Below are 20,251 nucleotides of genomic sequence, written 5' to 3'. Positions count from 1 at the left end.
TTTCATATGAGTGGAATTACATCGTTCCTAGGAGTTTGTGTCTGGTTTCTTTCATTAGTATAATGCTTTTGAAATTTTTCATGTCATTGCATGGGTCAGTAGTTCATTCCTTTGAAACGTGAAATGGTATATTTCATCGCACAGACATACTACAATTTGTTTATCCATTCACCAGTTAATGGACTGTTGTGTTCGGGTTGTTTTCAGGTTTACCAATACTTCCTTATAGATTTTATATGTGGACATATGTTTTATAATAAATATTTAAATACTTAGGAGTGGAATTGCTTGGCTATATGCTAATGCAATATTTAATTTTTTTTAAAAACCTGCCAAACTCTTTTCCAAAGTGGCTGTACATTCCCACCAGCAATATAACATACGAGAGTTTCACTTTCCCAACATCTTCTTCAACACTTGGTATTGTCACACTTTTTAATCCTCTGAGTCATTCTTATCAGAGTTGGGATCTCGTGGTTTTAACTTGCATTTCCCCTTATGTGCTTATTTGCCATTTGTATATCTTGTTTTCTTTTTTTGAGATGGAGTCTCCCTCTATTGCCCAGGCTGGAATGCAGTGGTGTGATCACGGCTCACTGGAGCCTTGACCTCCCTGGACTCAGTGATCCTCCTGCCTCAGCCTCCCAAGTAGCTGGTTTGACAGGCGAGAGCCACCATACCCAGCTAATTTTTGTATTTTTAGCAGAGACGGGGTTTCACCATGTTGGCCAGGATTGTCTCAATCTCTTGACCTTGTAATCCACCCACCTTGGCCTCCCAAAGTGTTGCGATTATAGGCGTGAGCCACTGCACCCAGCTGAAAGGTGTTCTTTACTATTCAATTTTTTGAAAGAGTTTTTATAGAATTATATCATGTTTTCCTTAAATGTTTGGTAGAACTCATCAATTAAACTATCTGGGGCTGGAGTTTTCTTTAAGGGAAAGGTTTTCTATTACAAATCCAATTAGCAGATTTATGGATATTCAGAGCTCTTTTTTCTTCAGTGAGCATTGATAGGTTGTGTATGTTAAAGAATTTGGCCATTTCATCTAATTTACCAACTTTATTGGCATAAAGGTTTTCATGATGTTTTGTCACTATTCCCACTGTAGAGTCTGCAGTGATGTCCCTTCTCTTACTCTTCATATTGGTGGCTTGTCTTTTTCCTTCCTGGTAAATATGGCTAGAGTTTTATCAATTATATGAATCTTTTCAAAACATCAGATTTTAGTTGAATTGATTTTCTTCTATTTTTGTTTGTTTTCTATTCTATTGGGCTCTATTCTTATCCTTATTGTTTCCTTCCTTCTGCTTATTTTGGGTTTTTCTGTTCTTCCTTTTCTAGTTTTTTCCTCTAAGCATTGATTTGGCAGCATCTTCCAAATTTTGATGTCTTTATTTTTACTCAGTTCAAAGTATTTATAACTTTCCCTGCGATTTCCTTTTTGACTCATGGTTTTATGGAAGTATATTGCTTAATTCGTAAAATATTTGGGAATTTTCCAAAGATCTCTCAATTATTGACTTATAGTTTAATACTATAGTGGTCAGAGAACATGTTTTGTATGATTTTAACCTTCTTAGATTAATTGATACTTGTTTTATGGCCCAAATTTTGGTCTGTATGATCACTGTTCCATATGCATAGGGAATAACATGTGTCCTGTTGTTGGTTGAAGTGTTTCATGACTGTCAGTGAAGTCAAGTTGGTTGGTAGTAGTTTTCAAAACCTCTATAAGTTAATTATTTTTTGTTACTTCTGTCAACTCCTGCGGGAGAAGTGTTGGAATCTCCAACTATAATTTTGGATTCATCTATTCCTCCTTTCAGTTCTGGAAGCTTTTTGCTTCACGTATTTTGAAGCGATGTTATTAGGTATATACACATTTAAAATTATATCCCCTTTATTAATTGATATCTTTATTATTATGGGATGTCCCTCCCTCTTGTGTATGTGTGTATGCACATGCGTGTGTGCACATGCATGTGTGTGTGTGTGTGTGTGTGTGTGAGATAGAGAGAGAGAGAGAGAGAGACAGGGGCTCTATCACCTAGGCTGGGGTGTAGTGGCATGAACATGGCTCACTGTAGCCTTCACCTCCTGGGCTCAAGTGATCCTCCCGTCTCAACCTCTCAAGTAGCTGGGATCCCAGGCATGCTAACCATGCCTGGCTATTATAAAAAAAAATAAATAATTTTTTTTTTTTTTGAGACAGAGTCTCACTCTGTCGCCCAGGCTGGAGTACAGTGGTGTGATCTTGGCTCACTGCAACCTCTGCCTCCCAGGTTCAAGCAATTCTCCTGCCTCAGCCTCCCAAATAGCTGGGGCTATAGGTGCCCACCACCACGCCCAACTAATTTTTGTATTTTTAGTAGAGATGGGGTTTCACCATATTAGCCAGGCTGGTCTCAAACTCCTGACCTTGTGATCTCCCTGCCTGGGCCTCCCAAAGTGTTGGGATTACAGGTGAGAGCTATCGCACCCAGCCTATTTTTAATTTTTTTTTTGTAGAGATAGGGTCTCACCATGTTGCCCAGGCTGGTATCAAACTCTTGGGCTCAAGTGATCCTCCCACCTCGGCCTCCCAAATTGTTGGAATTATAGGCGTGAGCCACTGAGCCTGGCCTCCATCTGGTTCTTGATTGGCTCTAATTTTTAGAAATTCAAAATATTTTCTTTGGAAAATAACTTTTGCTAATTGCTTTTTCTTATTTTTAGACATTAATGTTTTGTTTGGGAGCACAACATTTAGTAATTTCTATCAAGCAACAAATCAAATAAATATATGTTAGGCAATGGACAAAAAGCTAGGTAGTGGGGCATCTAATTCTTCTAATCAAACTGATGATGTCACTGGGAAAAGATCAGTTGGAACCTGGCGTTTGACAGTTACCGGAGGAGCTGTGCCTGGGCAGAGGGTACCCAGGAGACATCCTGGTGCCCTTAGCCTTCAAAGCAGACAACATTATGTGTCCAGGCCTGTGGACCAGAGACACAGGGTATCTTGTGACTGACAGAGTGACCCAAAATGGAGAAAGATGACCCCCCACAGTTGGTGACTCCTACATCAGTGAAAGCCATCATCTTGAGGATTGAGGCTGCCCAGCTAACTCGGGCTCAAGAGGTAGCCCCTGAAATGAAGGAATCACGCTTACATTGAGATCTAATATGGAGGCTAGGGACTGATCCCAGGTTTGAAAGAGATTCCAGCTCTGGGTCCCTGGGGGTCCTAGAATATCAGCAACCCAGGTCTGCAGACAGATTAGTATAAGTTATCTGTCTCCTAAACTTGGCCTCTGCAGGGTGAGCTGAAAGCAACCACCTGCCTGAGGCAGGGCTGGGGCCAGAAGGGGCAGCCCCCAGGGAAGGGGGCAGGAAGTTCAAGGATAGCCCTGAGGCACATCACAGTGGGTCCTAGAGGGCAGGAGAAGGGACCCAGAATCTGTTTTTGGCAACCCTCCAGAATCCCCCAAGCTGACCCCAGGTTCATGGGGGTTGGGGAAATGGCCAAAGTCTCAAATCACCCTGTACACAGCCTGTGCTACATTTTTACTTGAGCCTCTGATCCTAGGGTTTCTTGGGGCCTCGCTTCCAAGCTTCTGTTGCCTGTGGATCCTTGTGAGAAAAGACATCCGGAAACCCCCAGCAACCTCTGAAATTCTAAGGAAATGTTTGCTGTGGGGTTTTGGTATTCTATTCTTTCTTGACCTTCTTAATAATCACAATGATAATAAGAGCTAACCCTTTTGTGTGATGTGCCAGGTACTACTGGTCAAAGCACTTTAAAGTATTAATTCATTTAATCCTTACAGGAAACCCTGTGACATAGGTATGATAATGATTTCCACTTTAAATATAAGAAAACTGACACCCAAAGAGGCTAAGCGACTTGTCCAAGGTCACACTGCTAGCATGTGGCTTCTGGCTCCAGAGTCCACAGCCCTAACACTACAATCTGTTGCTTTTCTATAGGATATTTCTACTCGGCTCTCACACATTTCAGACAACGTCAATTGTGTTATCAACCGCTTCCAGGAAAAATTAGGATATGATTTAAAAGAAAAGGCAAAATACCAGACAGAGCCAAAGGCCAAGAAGAGATTCATCTTGCTGGACAAAATTGCCTCCTTCTCCAAAGATGCTAAGATGAAGGAGAAGCACCTGTATGACATTCTCCGCTGGCTGGGTGACTGGGGTGAGTTTGCAGGCTGGGCACTGTGCTTTCTCTGGGAGGGGAGCACAGGGGCAGCACAGCGCACATCCCCCTCTCCAGTAACGCATTCCACCACTCATGTCATAGCACATCACCTCCATGCCCCTGAGGGGCAGACACAGAAGTGTCCAAACATCACATATCATGACATTAGCTGAATATATGATGAAGCCTAAGTCACAGGTCCATTATGACATCCTGTTTTTGAGTGGGATAGGAACTACATTTGAACCCACATTAGCTATTTTATAGAGCACCCCTGGGTGACATTCAAAGCACTGAATGACCTTTACTGCATGGGCCCTGATGCCAACTGTGAGCAACTGGTAGAGCCATTTGGGTGTGGGCTAGCTGCATTAATCCCTAAAGCCAGGTGCTACTCCCCATTCAGTTCAGAGTCATCCCATCACAGGACCTTTGTGCTGTGTGCTGGATGCTTCAGTGTTGGAAGAAGATGGTATCAGGATGGCGACCTGCCCCCCAACATGCTACCCTATGCCTGGAAGCTCTCAGATCAGTGGTCCCTCAGTTGCCCTCAAGACTGAGAGAGCTGTTGACTCTGCTTAATTAATTCAGTTGTCCAGATGTTGGACCAGGTAATGGACATAGAGCAATAACAAGTCAGATACCTCCCTGTTGTACAGACAATAGTACTATTTAATGTCCATTGTGGGCTGGGTGCGGTGGCTCATGCCTGTAATACCAGCACTTTGGGAGGCCAAGGTGTGCAGATCACGAGGTCAGGAGTTCAAGACCAGACTGGCCAACATGGCGAAACCCCATCACTACTAAAAAATACAAAAAATACCTGGGCACAGTGGCTCATGCCTGTAATTCCAGCTACTTGAGAGGCTGAAGTAGGAGAATTGTTTGAACTGGGACCCGGGAGGTGGAGGTTTCAGTGAGCCGAGATCGCGCCACTGCACTCCACTGGGCTACAGAGCAAGATTCCAGCTCAAAAAAAATAAAATGCCCAATGTGAATTTCCACACGGCAGGCCTCATGTTAATTGTTCCATATGTATTATCTCACTTAATCTTCACCCAATTCTTTTATAGGGAAGAAAACTGAGGCTCAGGGGAGTAAGTGACTTCCCCATCACATACCTAGTAAGAGGTAAAATCAGTGTGACCTCACAGCCTCTGTAACCTCTGTGCTCTAGGGCTGTCTGGGTCCCCCTGGAGGACAGAGTGCTCTCAGCCTGCTCCTCCATCCCTTCTCCAGGTGACACTCTGACCTATGAGATCGGGCCCAGGAAGAGTGAAGAGGAAGAAGCAGCCCTGGATGAATGGATTGAGGCGACTGAGAAAGTGCTACCTCTCTCCCTCATTGCCACCAAAAGAGGCATCGAGTCACTCACTGCTCTTTGCTCCACTCTCATTGAAGGACAAAAGAAAAGGTCACAAGGTAGGTTCTAGGAACACCTGGGCAGGGAGCTGGGTGGGGATGGGGTGGATGCCATGGCAGAGGAAGAAGTCACAGGTGGGGCCTAGGATCTTTCTGATCCTCCTTCATCACAGAAGCTTGATTTGAGATAGATGGGCACTGGTGAGTGGCTGGGGCTGAGCCCAGGCTAAGCACTGAGCAGCTCTGAGCCGTCCTGCAGGGCTGAGGGCGGTGTGGTGTGGAGACACGTCCCTGGTATGCTCACTGGAGCTGTGGCCCCCTGTGGGTTCTGAGGAACAAAGCTGGGGGGCCTGGAGGGCTGGAGTTAGCAGCTAGAGCCTGAGAACCATCCTCTTCTCACTCCAAACCCAGCAGCAGAGCCAAGAAGGTTGGGGAGGCTCGGCTGGAGGCTGCTGCAGAGGTGGTCCATCAGCAAACAGTTGAACCTTGGATTTTTACTCCCGTCAACATTCGGAGAACCTGAGATTATTGAACTCTTGCATTTTGTAGATGAGAACATTGAAGCTCAGAGAAGAGAAGGGACCATAAGGAAAGCTTGTGGCCCCACACATAGCTTTTCTGGCTTCTTCTTCTTTTTTTTTTTTTTTTTTTTTTGAGACGGAGTTTCACTCTTGTTACCCAGGCTGGAGTGCAATGGCACGATCTCGGCTCACTGTCACAACCTCCGCCTCCTGGGTTCAGGCAATTCTCCTTCCTCAGCCTCCTGAGCAGCTGGGATTACAGGCACGCGCCCCCATGCCCAGTTAATGTTTTTTTGTATTTTTAGTAGAGACGGGGTTTCACCATGTTGACCAGGATGGTCTCGATCTCTTGACCTTGTGATCCACCCACCTCGGCCTCCCAAAGTGCTAGGATTACAGGCTTGAGCCACCGCGCCCGGCCAGTTTTCTGGCTTCTTAATCTCACTCAAGAGTTTGAATTGCATCTCTGTTAATTTCTGGTTGTATAACTTTGGGCAAGGACTTTATCTCCCTGAGCCTCAGTTTCCTTGTATTTAGAGAGAGGAGGGTGCTGTGTAGCTGCAGGTTTGTGGGGAGGCTTCCACACAGTGTGAGGTGTCTGACACCGTGCTTGGAACATGCTCAGGGCTTAACTGACAATAGTTAACCATCAGCATTTACCATTGTTCCTCATGGCCAGCCTCATTATCAATCAAGGTCAGCAGGAGGGAGAAGGCAGGGGAAAGTGGAAAAGGAAACAGTCTCTCCTACAATCTGTACCGTACTATGTCTTCAAATTAGCCCCTTGCTAGATTATAAACTTCTGAATGGTAAAGACTGTGTCTTTATTTATTTCTTTTTAGGGATGATTTACTGAGCACTTACTAGGTACCTGTTAATGCACTTGGCACTAAACATGCATAATCTAAGTCCTATGACATAGATTCTATGATTATCCCCATTTTTCACATTGGGAAACTGAGACACGAGAAGTTAGGAAAATTGTCCAAGGCAAATGGAAAAGATGGGATTCAAACCCAAGTTATCTGACTGCAGAATCTAAGCTCTGGGCAACTAGGCCACGTGGCCTCTCTGACAATACTAGCTAGATAGATGCTAGCCCAACTTCAGTATCCCTTAATTTTTATATTTCCTCTACCCCTCAACTGAAGTTAGCACTGTTTATTCTAGCAGTGATGTTTATTAAACAGGCAGAGGAATGGGTGCTCCAAGATAATCACTCCACCAGCTCTATACATAGAGGGTCTGAGGGGGTACAACCACCATGACCCAGCCTTTGAGAAATGGAGATCTGCTATGGGTTTGAACATGGAGGGCACAATCTGTGTGTAGCGCGTTTTCCTGGGGAGAGAGGATCTGCTGCTTTCTCCAGAGTATCAAAGGATTTTGGGATCCCCAAAATGAAAAAAAAAGTTACTTAAAAAAAAAAAAACACACATAAAACATGTGGACAGTTGGAGGACCACGTGATAAATTCTCCACAAACACAGTCCAGTGCTAATAGGAAAGGGAAACCAGGCTTCCTGGATGGGTGTAAGGGGCTTGGGTAGCTGACAATAAGAGGCAAACACCGACACGGAGGCTGGGAAGTGGCATGATTAAAAAAACGACTCTACCCCAGGAGAACATGGAGGACCAGGATGCTGCTGCAGTGAGCTGCGCTGGATTGTCTACACCAGGCCCCTCTGGGCTCTGCAGGTGCAGTGGAGCTGGTAGGCCCCCGAGGCTGGGCTCTGGGCAAGCTCTGCACCCAGCAGAGGTCTGTCCTGACAGCACCATCCCTGGCCCCACATACGGACCCAGCTCCATGCTCTTTGCCAAATCCCTAAGGGGGTTGCCAGTTTGGCCATGCAGGATTTAGAGAATCAATGTAATCCTTGGGACCCATGAGAGGTCACTGACTTTTCTCTCTCTTCATCTCCCAGTGTCCGAACGCACCTTCTGGCAGGGCTGGCGGGGAAGAAGCCCACAGACATCTCCACCCCATCCTCAGCCACTGAGCCCAGAACAGATGCTCCAGGACCAGCAGAGCATGAACACTAAGGCCTTGGAGGTGACGTCCATGCTGCAGGAGCTCCTGGACTCGACCATGTTCAGCAAGGGGGAGGTCAGGGCCATCAGATACATGGCCGCTATGGTGGAGAACCTCAACAGGGCCTTGATCCTCCAACACAAGGAGAACCGGAGCCTGGAGACCAAATACAGGCGCCTGCAAATGCAGGTGACCAAAGAGCTCAGCAGCCAGAGGCTGCACTTCCAGCAGTTCGTGCAAGTCCTTGAGAGCAGGAGCGGTGCTCTGCTGAAGCAAGTAGAGATCCTAGCGGGAAGGTACCATGACCTTCTCCTGAAGAAGCAGGACTTGGAGTTCCAATTGAAGAAGGCTCAGACTGCTACAGGTCAAGCAGAAGACCTGGCTGAGGTTTCTGTGGACTCCCCGGGTACCCCTGAGAGAAAGACCTTGCCAAGGAAAGAAACAGTCATGGAGGAAACCCAACAGGAATCTACAAAGGAGGAGCAGTTGTTCTCACCACTTCCCCCAGCTCCCATGGCCACGGTGCAGGACAATGGTGCTACAGCTGCAGGGCACCAGCTGCTTTCCACCATGACCGTGCACTCAAGGGTCGCAGATATGTTCAGCAGCCAGGACACCGAGGGCCTTGAGCCTGTGTTTCTATCCTTAGTGGATCACAGGTTTCCCAAGAAATGGGAAAGACCAGCGGCAGAAAGCTCCGGCCACAAAGACGAAGACCAGGAGGACTACTTCCAGGAGAAGGAAGGACTCCAAATTAAGTTCCATTCTAAGGAGCAGCTGTCTCTAGAGAGCTCCAGGCAGGTGCCCTCGGAGAGCCAAGAGGAGCCCTGGGAGGAGGAACTCAGCTGGGACAAGCGGAGGCAGCTGTGGCTGGAGGAGGAGGAGATGTGGCAGCAGCGGCAGAAGACGTGGGCCCTGCTGGAGCAGGAGCACCAGGAGAAGCTGCGGCAGTGGAAGCTGGAAGACCTGGCAAGGGAGCAGCAGCAGAAATGGGTCCAGCTGGAAAAGGAGCAGGAGAGCCCAAGGAGAGAGCCGGAGCAGCGAGGGGAGGATGTGGAGAGGAGGATCTTCACAGTCACCAGTCGATGGAGGGACTTGGAGAAGCCAGAGCTATCGTTAGTGCCTGCCCCTAGCCGGGCCCAATCTGCTCACCAAAGCCGGAGGCCACACTTGCCCACATCTCCTAGTACCCTGCAGCCTGCCCTGGGAAAGCAGAGACCTATGAGTTCAGTGGCATCTATGCACAGACCACGAGCCCGCCAAGTTCCCACGAGGCCCAAGAAATCTGCCTCCTTTCCTATCACTGGGACATCCATCCAAAGGCTGTCCCGGCCCTCTTTGCAGATATCCCCTGCAACTCGTAAGAAGAAGGTGTACCACATGGACATGGAGGCCCAGAGAAAGAACCTGCAGCTCCTGAGTGAGGAGTCTGAGATGGGGCTGCCCCACTACCTGCGCAGCAAGGCGCTGGAGCTCACCACCACCACCATGGAGCTGGGCACGCTCAGGCTGCAGTACCTGTGCCATAAGTACATCTTCTACAGACACCTCCAGAGCCTCCGGTAGGTCCTCCCTGGAACCCACCTGGCACCCACCCGCTGCAATATGTGGGCAGAGCCTAAACTCAGTGGGAGAGAAGGAACGCAGGACAGTGGGGGATGGGGAGAGCCACTCCAGGCGTGGACAAGGTCTCCTGAGGCAGGGCAGGAAAGCAAATCTGGCCTGGGGCCTTGGGCAACCCCTGAAGGTGCAGGAGGAAGGGCACTGACCGTGCTCTCCCTGTGGTGGGCTTTTCCTCTAAGCCACTTCCCTCTTTCTTCATCTCTTCCCGTGGCCCTGCCCATAACCCACATAATGTGCTCCCCTGTCTTCCTTTCTTTTCTTTTCCTGTTTCATCCCAGCCCCGAGGCTCCTCACCTGATACCAGCTCCCGTTTTTCTGTGCCCCATTTTCCCCAGCTCTCAACAGCCTCCATTTCTCTTTTTGCTCGAAGAAATTAAGGAAAACCAAGTCATCTCTGGTTAACAGACTTGGGGGATGGAGGCAGCCTCTCCATCCCCTAAATCGCTTCTCTTCTCTTCCCAGGCAAGAAGTGATCAACCACATACAAATCATGAGAGAAACGGGGGCTTCCTCCAAGACCCAAAACCTCCACATCTTCTTGGAAAACATCAACCACCTGCAGGTGCTCAGGTTGCAGGCCTGGACAGGCAAGCAGAGGGTCCTGGAGGAGAAGCGCCAAGAGTGCCTGAGCAGCATGGTGGCCATGTTTCCCAAGGTGGGCCTCCCGCCCTCCCCACCCCACCTCTTGGGGTCAGCACGGCCAGTTGGCTTGGGGTCCTAAATGAGCCTGTGGGGACGTGGCTGTGGCTGTGGGTCCAGGAGCAGAAGGGAAAGGAGAGGGCAGGATAAAGCTTCTGCACCAGGGACAGGTGAAGGCAGGCGCCAGCCTGAGCATGGTGGAGGGTGGCTTTCCAATCTGTTTCTGGGGAGAGCAACCGAGAGAGAGAGATGTCTCTTGAGAAAGAGCTGTGGAAGAGAAGATTCTTCTGAAGGAGTGGGGCAGCTGGATCCTGCAGTCCTGGCTCTGGGCTGTGATTCTCTCTCCCTGTGGTTCTCCGCCCTGCTCCTGGCACTCTGGGGTTTCTCCAGGCTTGGCGCATAGCTGTCATCTTCACTGTCTTGCAGAGACTTGCTCTTTGCTTCTCCCTCAGTCAGCTCCTTTGCTTTCTAGATTCCAGGTATCTTCTTCCTTGGTTCACTTCCTTTAGTGGAGTCCCTCCTCCACTCACTTTTTGACAATGGTTGCATGGGAGGTTAAGTCATTGAGACCCTGGTTGTCTGAAAATGTCTTAATATCTATCCTCACTCTTAATTGTTTGCCTGGATGTGAAAGTCTAGCTTAGAATCCATTTTCCCTCACAATCCCTCAAAATTTGCTTGTTTGTTTTGAGATGGAGTCTCACTGTTTTGCCCAGGCTGGAGTACAGTTGCATGATCTTGGATCACCGCAACCTCTGCCTCCCAGGTTCAAGCAATTCTCCTGCCTCAGCCTCGCGAGTAGCTGGGATAACAGGCTCGCGCCACCACCTCCAGCTAATTTTTTATTTTTAGTAGAGATGGAGTTTCACCATGTTGGCCACGCTGGTCTTGAACACCTGACCTCAAGTGATCCACCTGCCTTGGCCTCCCTAAGTGCTGGGATTACAGGTGTGAGTCACTGCGCCTGGCCCTTTCCCTCACAATTTTGAAGGCACTGCCTATTGCCTTTTGCGCTCTAATGTTGCTGTTGAGTACCCCAAGTCATCCTGAGTCCTTGATCCTTTGGGTTTGTCCTATTTTTACCTCTGGTAGCTGATAAGATCTGTCTCCAGTGTTCTGTAATGATGCTAAGCCTGATGTGGGCCTATGTTTATCTGTTTTACAGGGCCTTATCGGTCCTTTCTTTTTTTTCTCTTTTTTTGAGACAGAGTTTTGCTCTTTCGCCCAAGCTGGAGTACAATGGCATTATCTCGGCTCACTGCAACCTCCGCCTTCCAGTTTCAAGCGATTCTCCTGCCTCAGCCTCCTGAGTAGCTGGGATTACAGGCGCCTGCCACCATGCCCAGCTAATTTTTATATTTTTAGTAGAGATGCGGTGTCACCATGTTGGCCAGGCTGATCTTGAACTCCTGACCTCATGATCCACCCACCTTGGTCTCCCAAAATGCTGGGATTATAGGCACAAGCCATTGCGCCCGGCCGGTCAGCCCTTTCAATGTAGAAATTTATGTCCTTTAGTTTTGGAATGTTTTCTCAAATTATACATTAGATCAGCAGTTCTCAAAGTGTGGTTTGCTGAGTCCTGGGGATCCTCTAGAGTTTTTTCAGGGCTCCATAAGGGCAAAACAATTTTTTTTTTTTTTTTTTTTTGAGACAGAGTCTTGCTCTATCACCAGGCTGGAGTGCAGTGGCGCAATCCCCCTCACTGCAACTTCCATTTTCTGGTTTCAAGCAATTCTCCTGCCTCAGCCTCCCAAGTAGCTGGGACAACAGGCGTGTACCACCACCCCCAACTAATTTTTTATTTTTAGTAGAGATGGAGTTTCACCATGTTGGCCACGCTGGTCTTGAACACCTGACCTCAAGTGATCCAACTGCCTTGGCCTCCCAAAGTGCTGGGATTACAGGCATGAGCCACCGTGCCTGGGCAAAACACTTTTTATTATTTATTTATTTAAAATAAATTTTATTGTATATATTTAAGATTTATAACATGACATTATAAGACAGATATATAGTAAAATGGTTACCATAGTGAAACAAATTAACATATCTGTCATCTCACAGAGTTGCCATTTTTATCTTTCCTCTGGCAAAGGCCGTAATAATCTCATTTGGCAAAAATCCTGAATCCAATACACTATTAACTATAATCCTCATGCACATTAGAGCTTTCAGTTTCTTAGTCCTATACAAGGCTACTTTGTATCATTTGGCCTATGTCACCCCACTTCCTCCCACCCCCACCCCAATTCTAGTAACCACTGTTTTATTTTCTGTCTCCTCAATTTGGCCTTTTGGTTTTTTTTAGATTTCACATATAAGTGAGACCATGCAAGATTTTTCCTTCTGTGCATGGCATATTTCACTTAGCATAATGTCCTCCGGGGCCAACCATATTGTGGCAAATGGCAGGATCTCCTCCTTTCTTAAGGCTGAATAATATTCCTCTATAGATACAGTGATGGTGCTGTATTCTGGGAAATGTTTTGTTAGGCAATTTTTGTTGTGTGAACATCACAGGATATACTTGCACAAATCTAGATGGGATAGCCTACTACACACCTAGGCTATATGGCGTAGCCTATTGCTGCTAGACTATGAACCTGTATAGCATGTGACTGTTCTGAATACTGTAGGCAATCAGAACACAATGGTGAATATTGTGTATCTAAACATAGAAAAGGTAAATATATGGTATTATAACCTTATGAGACCACGGTCGTATATGTGGCCCATCATTCACTGAAACACTGTTATGCAGCACATGACTGTACATACCACAGTTTCTTTATCCATTTGCCCAATGATGGACACCTTGGTTATTTCTGAATCTTGGCTATTGTCATACTGCAATGGAGTGTAGATATCTTTTCAAGGTGGCAATTCTGTTCCTTTGGGTATATACCCAGAAGAGAATCCCTGGGTCATAGTAATTTCTTTCTTTCTTTTTTTTTTTTTTTGAGACGGAGTTTTGCTCTTGTTACCCAGGCTGGAGTGCAAATGGCGCGATCTCGGCTCACCGCAACCTCCGCCTCCTGGGTTCAAGCAATTCTCCTGCCTCAGCCTCCCGAGTAGCTAGGACTACAGGCGTGCAACACCATGCCCAGCTAATTTTTGTATTTTTAGTAGAGACGAGGTTTCACCATGTTGACCAGGATGGTCTCGATCTCTTGACCTCGTGATCCACCCATCTCGGCCTCCCAAAGTGCTGGGATTACAGGCGTGAGCCACCGCGCCCGGCCTAGTAATTTCATGTTTAATTTTTTTTAGGAGCCTCCATACTATTTTCCACAATGGCTGTGCTAATCTACCTTCCTATGAATAGTGTATAAGGGTTCTCTTTTCTTCACACCTTTGCCATAACCTTGTTACCTCCTGTCTTTTTGATAATAGCCCTTCCAGCAGGTGTGAGGGGACAGCTCATTGTGGCTTTGGTTTGCATTTCCCTGATGATTGATGATGTTGAACACATTTTCATATGCTTATTGGCCATTTTTATGACTTTTTTTTTTTTAAAGAAAACAAGTTTATTAGAGGAACAGTGTGCAACAGAATGGCTGCTCCACTGACAGAGCAGGACTGTCCCATAGGCTGAGTGGGCCAGAGTGTCCTATATCTTTTTTTGGGTAATTGTCAATTGAGGTCCTTCGCCCCTGCTTTTTTTTTTTTTGAGACAGAGTCTCACTATATTGCCCACAGTGGTCTTGAACTCCTGCTTTGCCCATTTTCGTTTTTTATTTCTAGTTTGCTAAATGCCCTGTTCATTCTGCAATCAAGGCTTAGAAATGTACAGACACAATTTGTAGGTTGATAAATCTCTGTGTAGTTGTGACTTCACAACTCTACTTCTGCAAAAGGAGTAATGACGGTGGCTTCTGAACACATTAACCTACCATTGTTTTGTTTAGCACAAACACAGTGCGAATGGATTTCTAACTTGTCACATTTCGCTGCTTTAGTCTTTAAGAACAAGTGGAGCCTTCATTTGAGCCGCCACCTCCTTGCCACTCAGGGCTTCAACAACTGCAAGCACAAACTCAAAGCTGGTCCCAGGCCCCCAGCTTATAAGAATCAGGCCATCCTTTTCCACACAATTCTCACAGTAGGTGTCATGACCTCCATTCATCATTTTGTCCTTAGCAAGTTGGTGTGTTGTAACTACTTCCAAAATCTACTTCATGAGCCAACAGAGCAGTAGAACCTGCACAGATGGCAGCTATCAGTGCCTTCTGGTTTTCCTGCTCCTTCACAGCAGCAGACTCGGATAAATTCTGTGCACCCAGATTACCTCCTGGTAGAACCACTACATCATATGGTTCCTCTTTTTTTGCATCTTCACGACTGGCATCAGGACAAATGAAGATATCACGGCTACACTATACTGGGTCTTTTCCAGCCAGACCTGCAACGGTGACCTTAATCCCAGTTTACCTCATGCATCTACAGGGATGACCGTCTCCATTTCCTCTGCTCCTTTAGCCAGGATGACCAGAGCTCTTTTGGAAGCCATTTTTATGTTATGTTTTAAAGACTGCACCCCGTGCCTCTTCCTGCAATCACAGTGCCCCGGCCCATCCAGGACCACTCACCACACACCAGGTTGAAGGTGGACCTGCCCATTTTAAAATCAGGTTATATGTGGCCAGGTGCAGTGGCTAGTGCCCACAATCCCAGCACTTTGGGAGGCCAAGGCAGGGGGATCACTTGAGCTCAGGAGTTCAAGACCAGCCTGGCCAACAGGGTGAAATCTCGTCTCTACTGTTTACAATAGCAAAGACCTGGAACCAACCCAAATGCCCATCAATTGTAGACTGGACAAAGAAAATGTGGCACATATACACCATGGAATACTACACAGCCATACAAAATGATGAGTTCGTGTCCTTTGTAGGGACATGGATGAACCTGGAAACCATCATTCTCAGCAAACTGACACAAGAACGAAAATCAAACACCACATGTTCTCACTCATAGGTGGGTGTTGAACAATGAGAACACATGGACAAAGAGAGGGGAGCATCACACACCAGGGTCCGTTGTTGGGGGGCTAGTGGGAGGGAGGGTGGGGAGGGATAATGTGGAGAGAAATGTCAGGTATAGGTGATGGGGCAATGGAGGCAGCAAACCACCTTGCCATGAATGTACCTATGCAACAATCTCGCATGATCTGCATAGGTACCCCAGAAAAAAAAAAGAACATACAAAAACTAGCTGTGTATGATGACACATGTCTGTAATCCCAGCTACTGGGGAGGCTGAGGCAGGAGAATAGCTTAAACTCAGGAGGCAGAGATCGCAGTGAGCTGAGATTGCACCACTGCACTCCAGGATGGGCAACAGAGACTCTGTCTCAGAATAATTAAAAAATCATTTGTATATTTTCATGCTACTGAGTTGTAGAACTGTTTTATACTAATAAGACTTTAATTTATATAATGTGAATTTTCCTAACAATAATGTGAGCATCTTTTCATGTGCTTATTCATCATCCATTTATCTTCTTGGTAAAGTATTATTATTGGATTGTAAAAGTTCATCCTATATTCTGGATCCAATCAGTCTGTAGCATTCCATTATTATTATTATTATTATTATTATTATTATTATTGAGACAGAGTCTTGCTCTGTTGCCCAGGCTGGAGTGCAGCAGTGCTATCTTAGCTCACTGCAACCTCTGCGTCCTGGGTTCAAGAGATTCTTGTGCCACAGCCTCCCAAGTAGCTGGGATTACAGGCACCGCTATCACCTGGCTAATTTTTGTATTTTTTAGTAGAGACAGGGTTTCAACATGTTAGCCAGACTGGTCTCAAACTGCCAACCTCAGGTATCTGCCCGCTTTGGCCTCCCAAAGTGCTGAGATTATAGGCATGAGCTACCGTGCCCGGCCATTCCTTTTCATTTACTTAACAATGTCTTTTGGTGAGAGAAAGGTTTTAATAAAGTCCCAATTTACCAATGTTTTTCTTCTATAGTTCATGTGTTCTGTGTTCTATGTTTTAAAATATTTGCTTAACCCAAGGTCACAAAGGTTTTCTCATGTTTTCTTTAAACAGCCTTACAGTTTTCCTCTAATGTTCAGGTCTCTGATACATTTTGAGTCTATTTTTGCATATGGCATGAAGTAAGATTTGAGGTTGTTGGTGTTTTACCTTTTGTTTTTTGGTGTATGGGTATCCAATCATTCCAGCACCCTTTTTTGAAAAGATTATTCTTTCCCCAATTAATTGTCTTGGCACCTTTGCCAAAAATCAATTGGCCACCCATGTGTGGTTCTTTTAGAATTTCTATTCTGTTTCTTTGATCTGTATATTTATTCTTTTGCCAGTACTATAATATCTAAATAACCTCAGTTTTATAATAAATTTTGAAATCAGATAATGTCAGCATTTCAACTTTTTGTCAGAAATGTTTTTCATATTCCTTGTTATGGTCCTATAGCTTTAGCATCAGTTTGTCAATCTCTACAAAAAAGCCTGTTTTAATTTTTTTTTTTTTTTTTTTTTTGAGACGGAGTTTCGCTCTTGTTACCCAGGCTGGAGTGCAATGGCGCGATCTCGGCTCACCGCAACCTCCACCTCCTGGGTTCAGGCAATTCTCCTGTCTCAGCCTCCTGAGTAGCTGGGATTACAGGCACGCACCACCATGCCCAGCTAACTTTTTGTATTTTTTTTTTTTTAGTAGAGACGGGGTTTCACCTTGTTGACCAGGATGGTCTTGATCTCTTGACCTCGTGATCCATCCGCCTCGGCCTCCCAAAGTGCTGGGATTACAGGCTTGAGCCGCCGCGCCCGGCCTGCCTGTTTTAATTTTTATTGGCATTGTTTTGAAACTAAAGATCTGGAGGAAAATGTCATCTTTGTGTGTGTGTGTGTGTGGTTTCCAAGGAATTTATTTAATCAAAACTTCAGAGGATTCTAGAAACCTGCCTTTTTAACAAGGACTGCAGATGATTCTAGGTTTTGATTAAAAGTATGGTTTGGGGAAGCAATTTTACCCTTTATTGTGTGTCAGATTATATATACAATAAAACTAAAAGTTATGTAATAGAACAAAAAATGCTATATACAAAGTATTAGTAGATAACTCCATACAATATGGTCTTGAAAAGAAAATAGGCTGTATCACCTGCGGTTGGAAGTTCGAGATCAACCTGACCAACATGGAGAAACCCCATCTCTACTAAAAATACAAAATTAGCCAGGCGTGGTGGCGGGCGCCTGTAATCTCAGCTACCTGGGAAGCTGAGACAGGAGAATCGCTTGAACCAGGAAGGCAAAGGTTGCAGTGAGCCAAGATCACACCATTGCACTCCAGCCTCGGCAACAAGAGCAAAACTCCATCTCAAAAAAAAAAAATCAAATAAGATGAAATCTATGTTTATATAGTTGTATTCCTAAGTACAGTAATCCCCCACCTCATCCGGTGTTTCCCTTTCTGTGGTTTCAGCTACTTGTAGTCAACCACAATCTGAAAATAGGTGAGTACTTAAGATATTTTGAGAGCAAGAGAGACCAACCACATTCACATAACTTTCATTACAGTATATTGTTAACATTGTTCTGTTTTGTTAATATTAATCTCTTACTGTGCTTTAGAAATTAAACTTTATTATATTTATGTATATATAGGAAAAACAGTGTGTAAAGGGTTTGGCACTGAGGTTTCAGGGATACACTGGAGGTCTTGGAATGTATCCCCAGAGGATAAAAGAACTACTGTGTACAAAACCAAAAGCCATACAACAACAAGAAACACTGAGAGGGAAATTCAAGTATAAGTGAACACATTCCTCTGAATTCCCAGGTTTCACTGAGCATCAACACCCACCAATCTTTCAGTCCTTTTCTTGAATATTATTCTGCATCCACATTCTCTACATCTGATTGGATCCCTAGATTTTATTTCATTTTCTGTGTGACAGTCTCCACAGATATGTATCACTAGCTGCTGCTTTGGGGGTTGAATGTCCTGGATGTCACTGTTAGCCCTGAGTGTCTTTCCAGTTTGGGCCCAAGTACCTACCACAAACTCCAACCCACCAATTTCCTACCTACCCAGCACTGAGAAATGGCATCTTAATAATATTTATTCTTTCAATTAATGAGCATGCTGCACCTCTCCAGTTATGTCTATTTATTTCAGTTTTTATAGATTTATTATTCAAATACTCTGAGGCTCTGCAATTAAGTGCATACACATTTACAATTGTTTATATATTCTTGAAAATTTGACCTTTATAGTCAGGCGTGGTGGCTCACGCCTGTAATCCCAGCACTTTGGGAGGCCAAGATGGGTGGACTGCTTGAGTCCAGGAGTTGGAGGCCAGCCTGGGCAACATGGTGAAACCCTGTCTCTAAAATAAATACAAAAATTAGCTGGGCATGGTGGCACACGCCTGTAGTCCCAGCTACTCAGGAGGCTGAGACAGGAGAATCGCTTGAACCCAGGAGGCAGAGGTTGCAGTGAGCTGAAATTGTGCCACTCCACTACAGCCTGGTGACAGAGCAAGACTCTGTCTCAAAAAAGAAAATTTGGGGCTGGGTGTGGTGGCTCACGCCTGTAATCCAAGCACTTTGGAGGCCAAGGCAGACAGATCACCTGAGGTCAGGAGTTCAAGACCAGCCTCACCAACATGGTAAAATCTCGTCTTAAAAAAAAAAAAAGAAAATTTGATCTTTACTATTTATTTTTATAGAGATGAGGTCTCACTCTGTTGCCCAAGCTGGTCTCCAAGTCTTGCCCTCAAACAACCCTACCACCTTGACTTCCCAAAGTGTTGTGATTACAGCATGAATCACCTTACCTGGCCCCACATTTGGACTTTTATCCTTATGAAATGACCCCTCTTTTTTTTTTTTTTTGAGATGGGATCTCGCTCTGTCACCCAGGCTGGAGTGCAGTGGCGCCATCTGAGCTCATTGCAAACTCCACCTACCAGGTTCAAGTGATTCTTGTGCCTCAGCCTCCCGAGTAGCTGGGATTACAGGTGTGTACCACCACACCTGGCTAATTTTTGTATTTTTAGTAGAGATGGGTTCATGCCATGTTGGGCAGGCTGGTCTCCAATTCTTGACCTCAGGCAATCCGCCCACCTGGGCCTCCTAAAGTGTTGGGATTACAGGTGTGAGCCACCAGCACCTGGCCCTTTGTTTCTATTATATTCCTTGCTCTTCAGTGTACATCAATATTGACATAGTCACTACAGCTTTTAAAATATTTTTTAGCATTTGCATGGTATACCTTTTTCCACTCTTTCACTGTTAACCTCTCTGTGTCTAAATATTATTTATTTATTGGAACACTTCATGAATTTGTATGTCACCCTTGCACAGAGGCCATGCTAGTAGTCTGGTCTGTATGATTCCAATTTTAGTATATGTGCTACTGAAGTAAGCACCGTGTCTTTATATTTTAACTGGGGTTTTAACTGATATAATTGGGTCTTCCTTTTTAATGCAATCTGTCACTCTCTGCCTTTTATTGGGTGGTTTTAGGCTATTTATATTTGATGCGATTATCAACACAGTTGGGTTTAAATATATAGTTTTGCTCTTCAATTCTATTTGTCTTATCTTTTTTTCCCCTCTTTTCCTGCCGTCTTACGGAGTAATTGAGTTTTTTAATTAAATTCATTTTATCTCCTCCTGACACGTTAGCCATACTTCTTTGTTTTGTTGTTTTTTATTTTTATTTTTTGAGACAGAGTCTCTCTCTCTCTCTCCCAGCCTGGAGTAGAGTGGCGCAATCTTGGCTCACTGCAACCTCCACCTCCCAGGTTCAAGTGATTCTCATGCCTCAGCCTCCTGAGTAGCTGGGATTACAGGCACCCACCACCATGCCTGGCTAATTTTTTTGTATTTTTAGCAGAGAC

At 45.4% G+C, this 20,251-nt stretch overlaps 1 protein-coding gene, 1 non-coding gene and 1 pseudogene across 2 annotated transcripts in view; 1 reads left to right on the top strand and 2 right to left on the bottom strand.

The window, feature by feature from the left end:
• Positions 1-3,030: 3,030 nt before the first annotated feature.
• Positions 3,031-20,251, top strand: part of FAM186B (family with sequence similarity 186 member B) — a 21,924-nt gene continuing 4,703 nt past the window's right edge. Inside the window, exons 1-5 of the mRNA XM_003939141.4 lie at positions 3,031-3,126; positions 3,975-4,197; positions 5,440-5,622; positions 8,009-9,677; positions 10,201-10,393. Of these exons, the coding sequence (XP_003939190.1) occupies positions 3,031-3,126; positions 3,975-4,197; positions 5,440-5,622; positions 8,009-9,677; positions 10,201-10,393 (2,364 nt within the window). The remainder of the gene's footprint in view (positions 3,127-3,974; positions 4,198-5,439; positions 5,623-8,008; positions 9,678-10,200; positions 10,394-20,251) is intronic.
• On the bottom strand, positions 9,131-19,235 carry LOC141585110 (Parkinson disease protein 7 pseudogene; annotated as a pseudogene).
• LOC120365155 (U6 spliceosomal RNA) lies at positions 19,668-19,777 on the bottom strand. Its single transcript, XR_005580173.1, has one exon. It is a non-coding gene; the product is annotated as a U6 spliceosomal RNA (small nuclear RNA).

This window comes from Saimiri boliviensis, chromosome 7 (genome assembly GCF_048565385.1).
Source record: "Saimiri boliviensis isolate mSaiBol1 chromosome 7, mSaiBol1.pri, whole genome shotgun sequence".
NCBI classification, from domain to species: domain Eukaryota; kingdom Metazoa; phylum Chordata; class Mammalia; order Primates; family Cebidae; genus Saimiri; species Saimiri boliviensis.
This window is presented reverse-complemented; position numbering and strand designations above follow the sequence as displayed.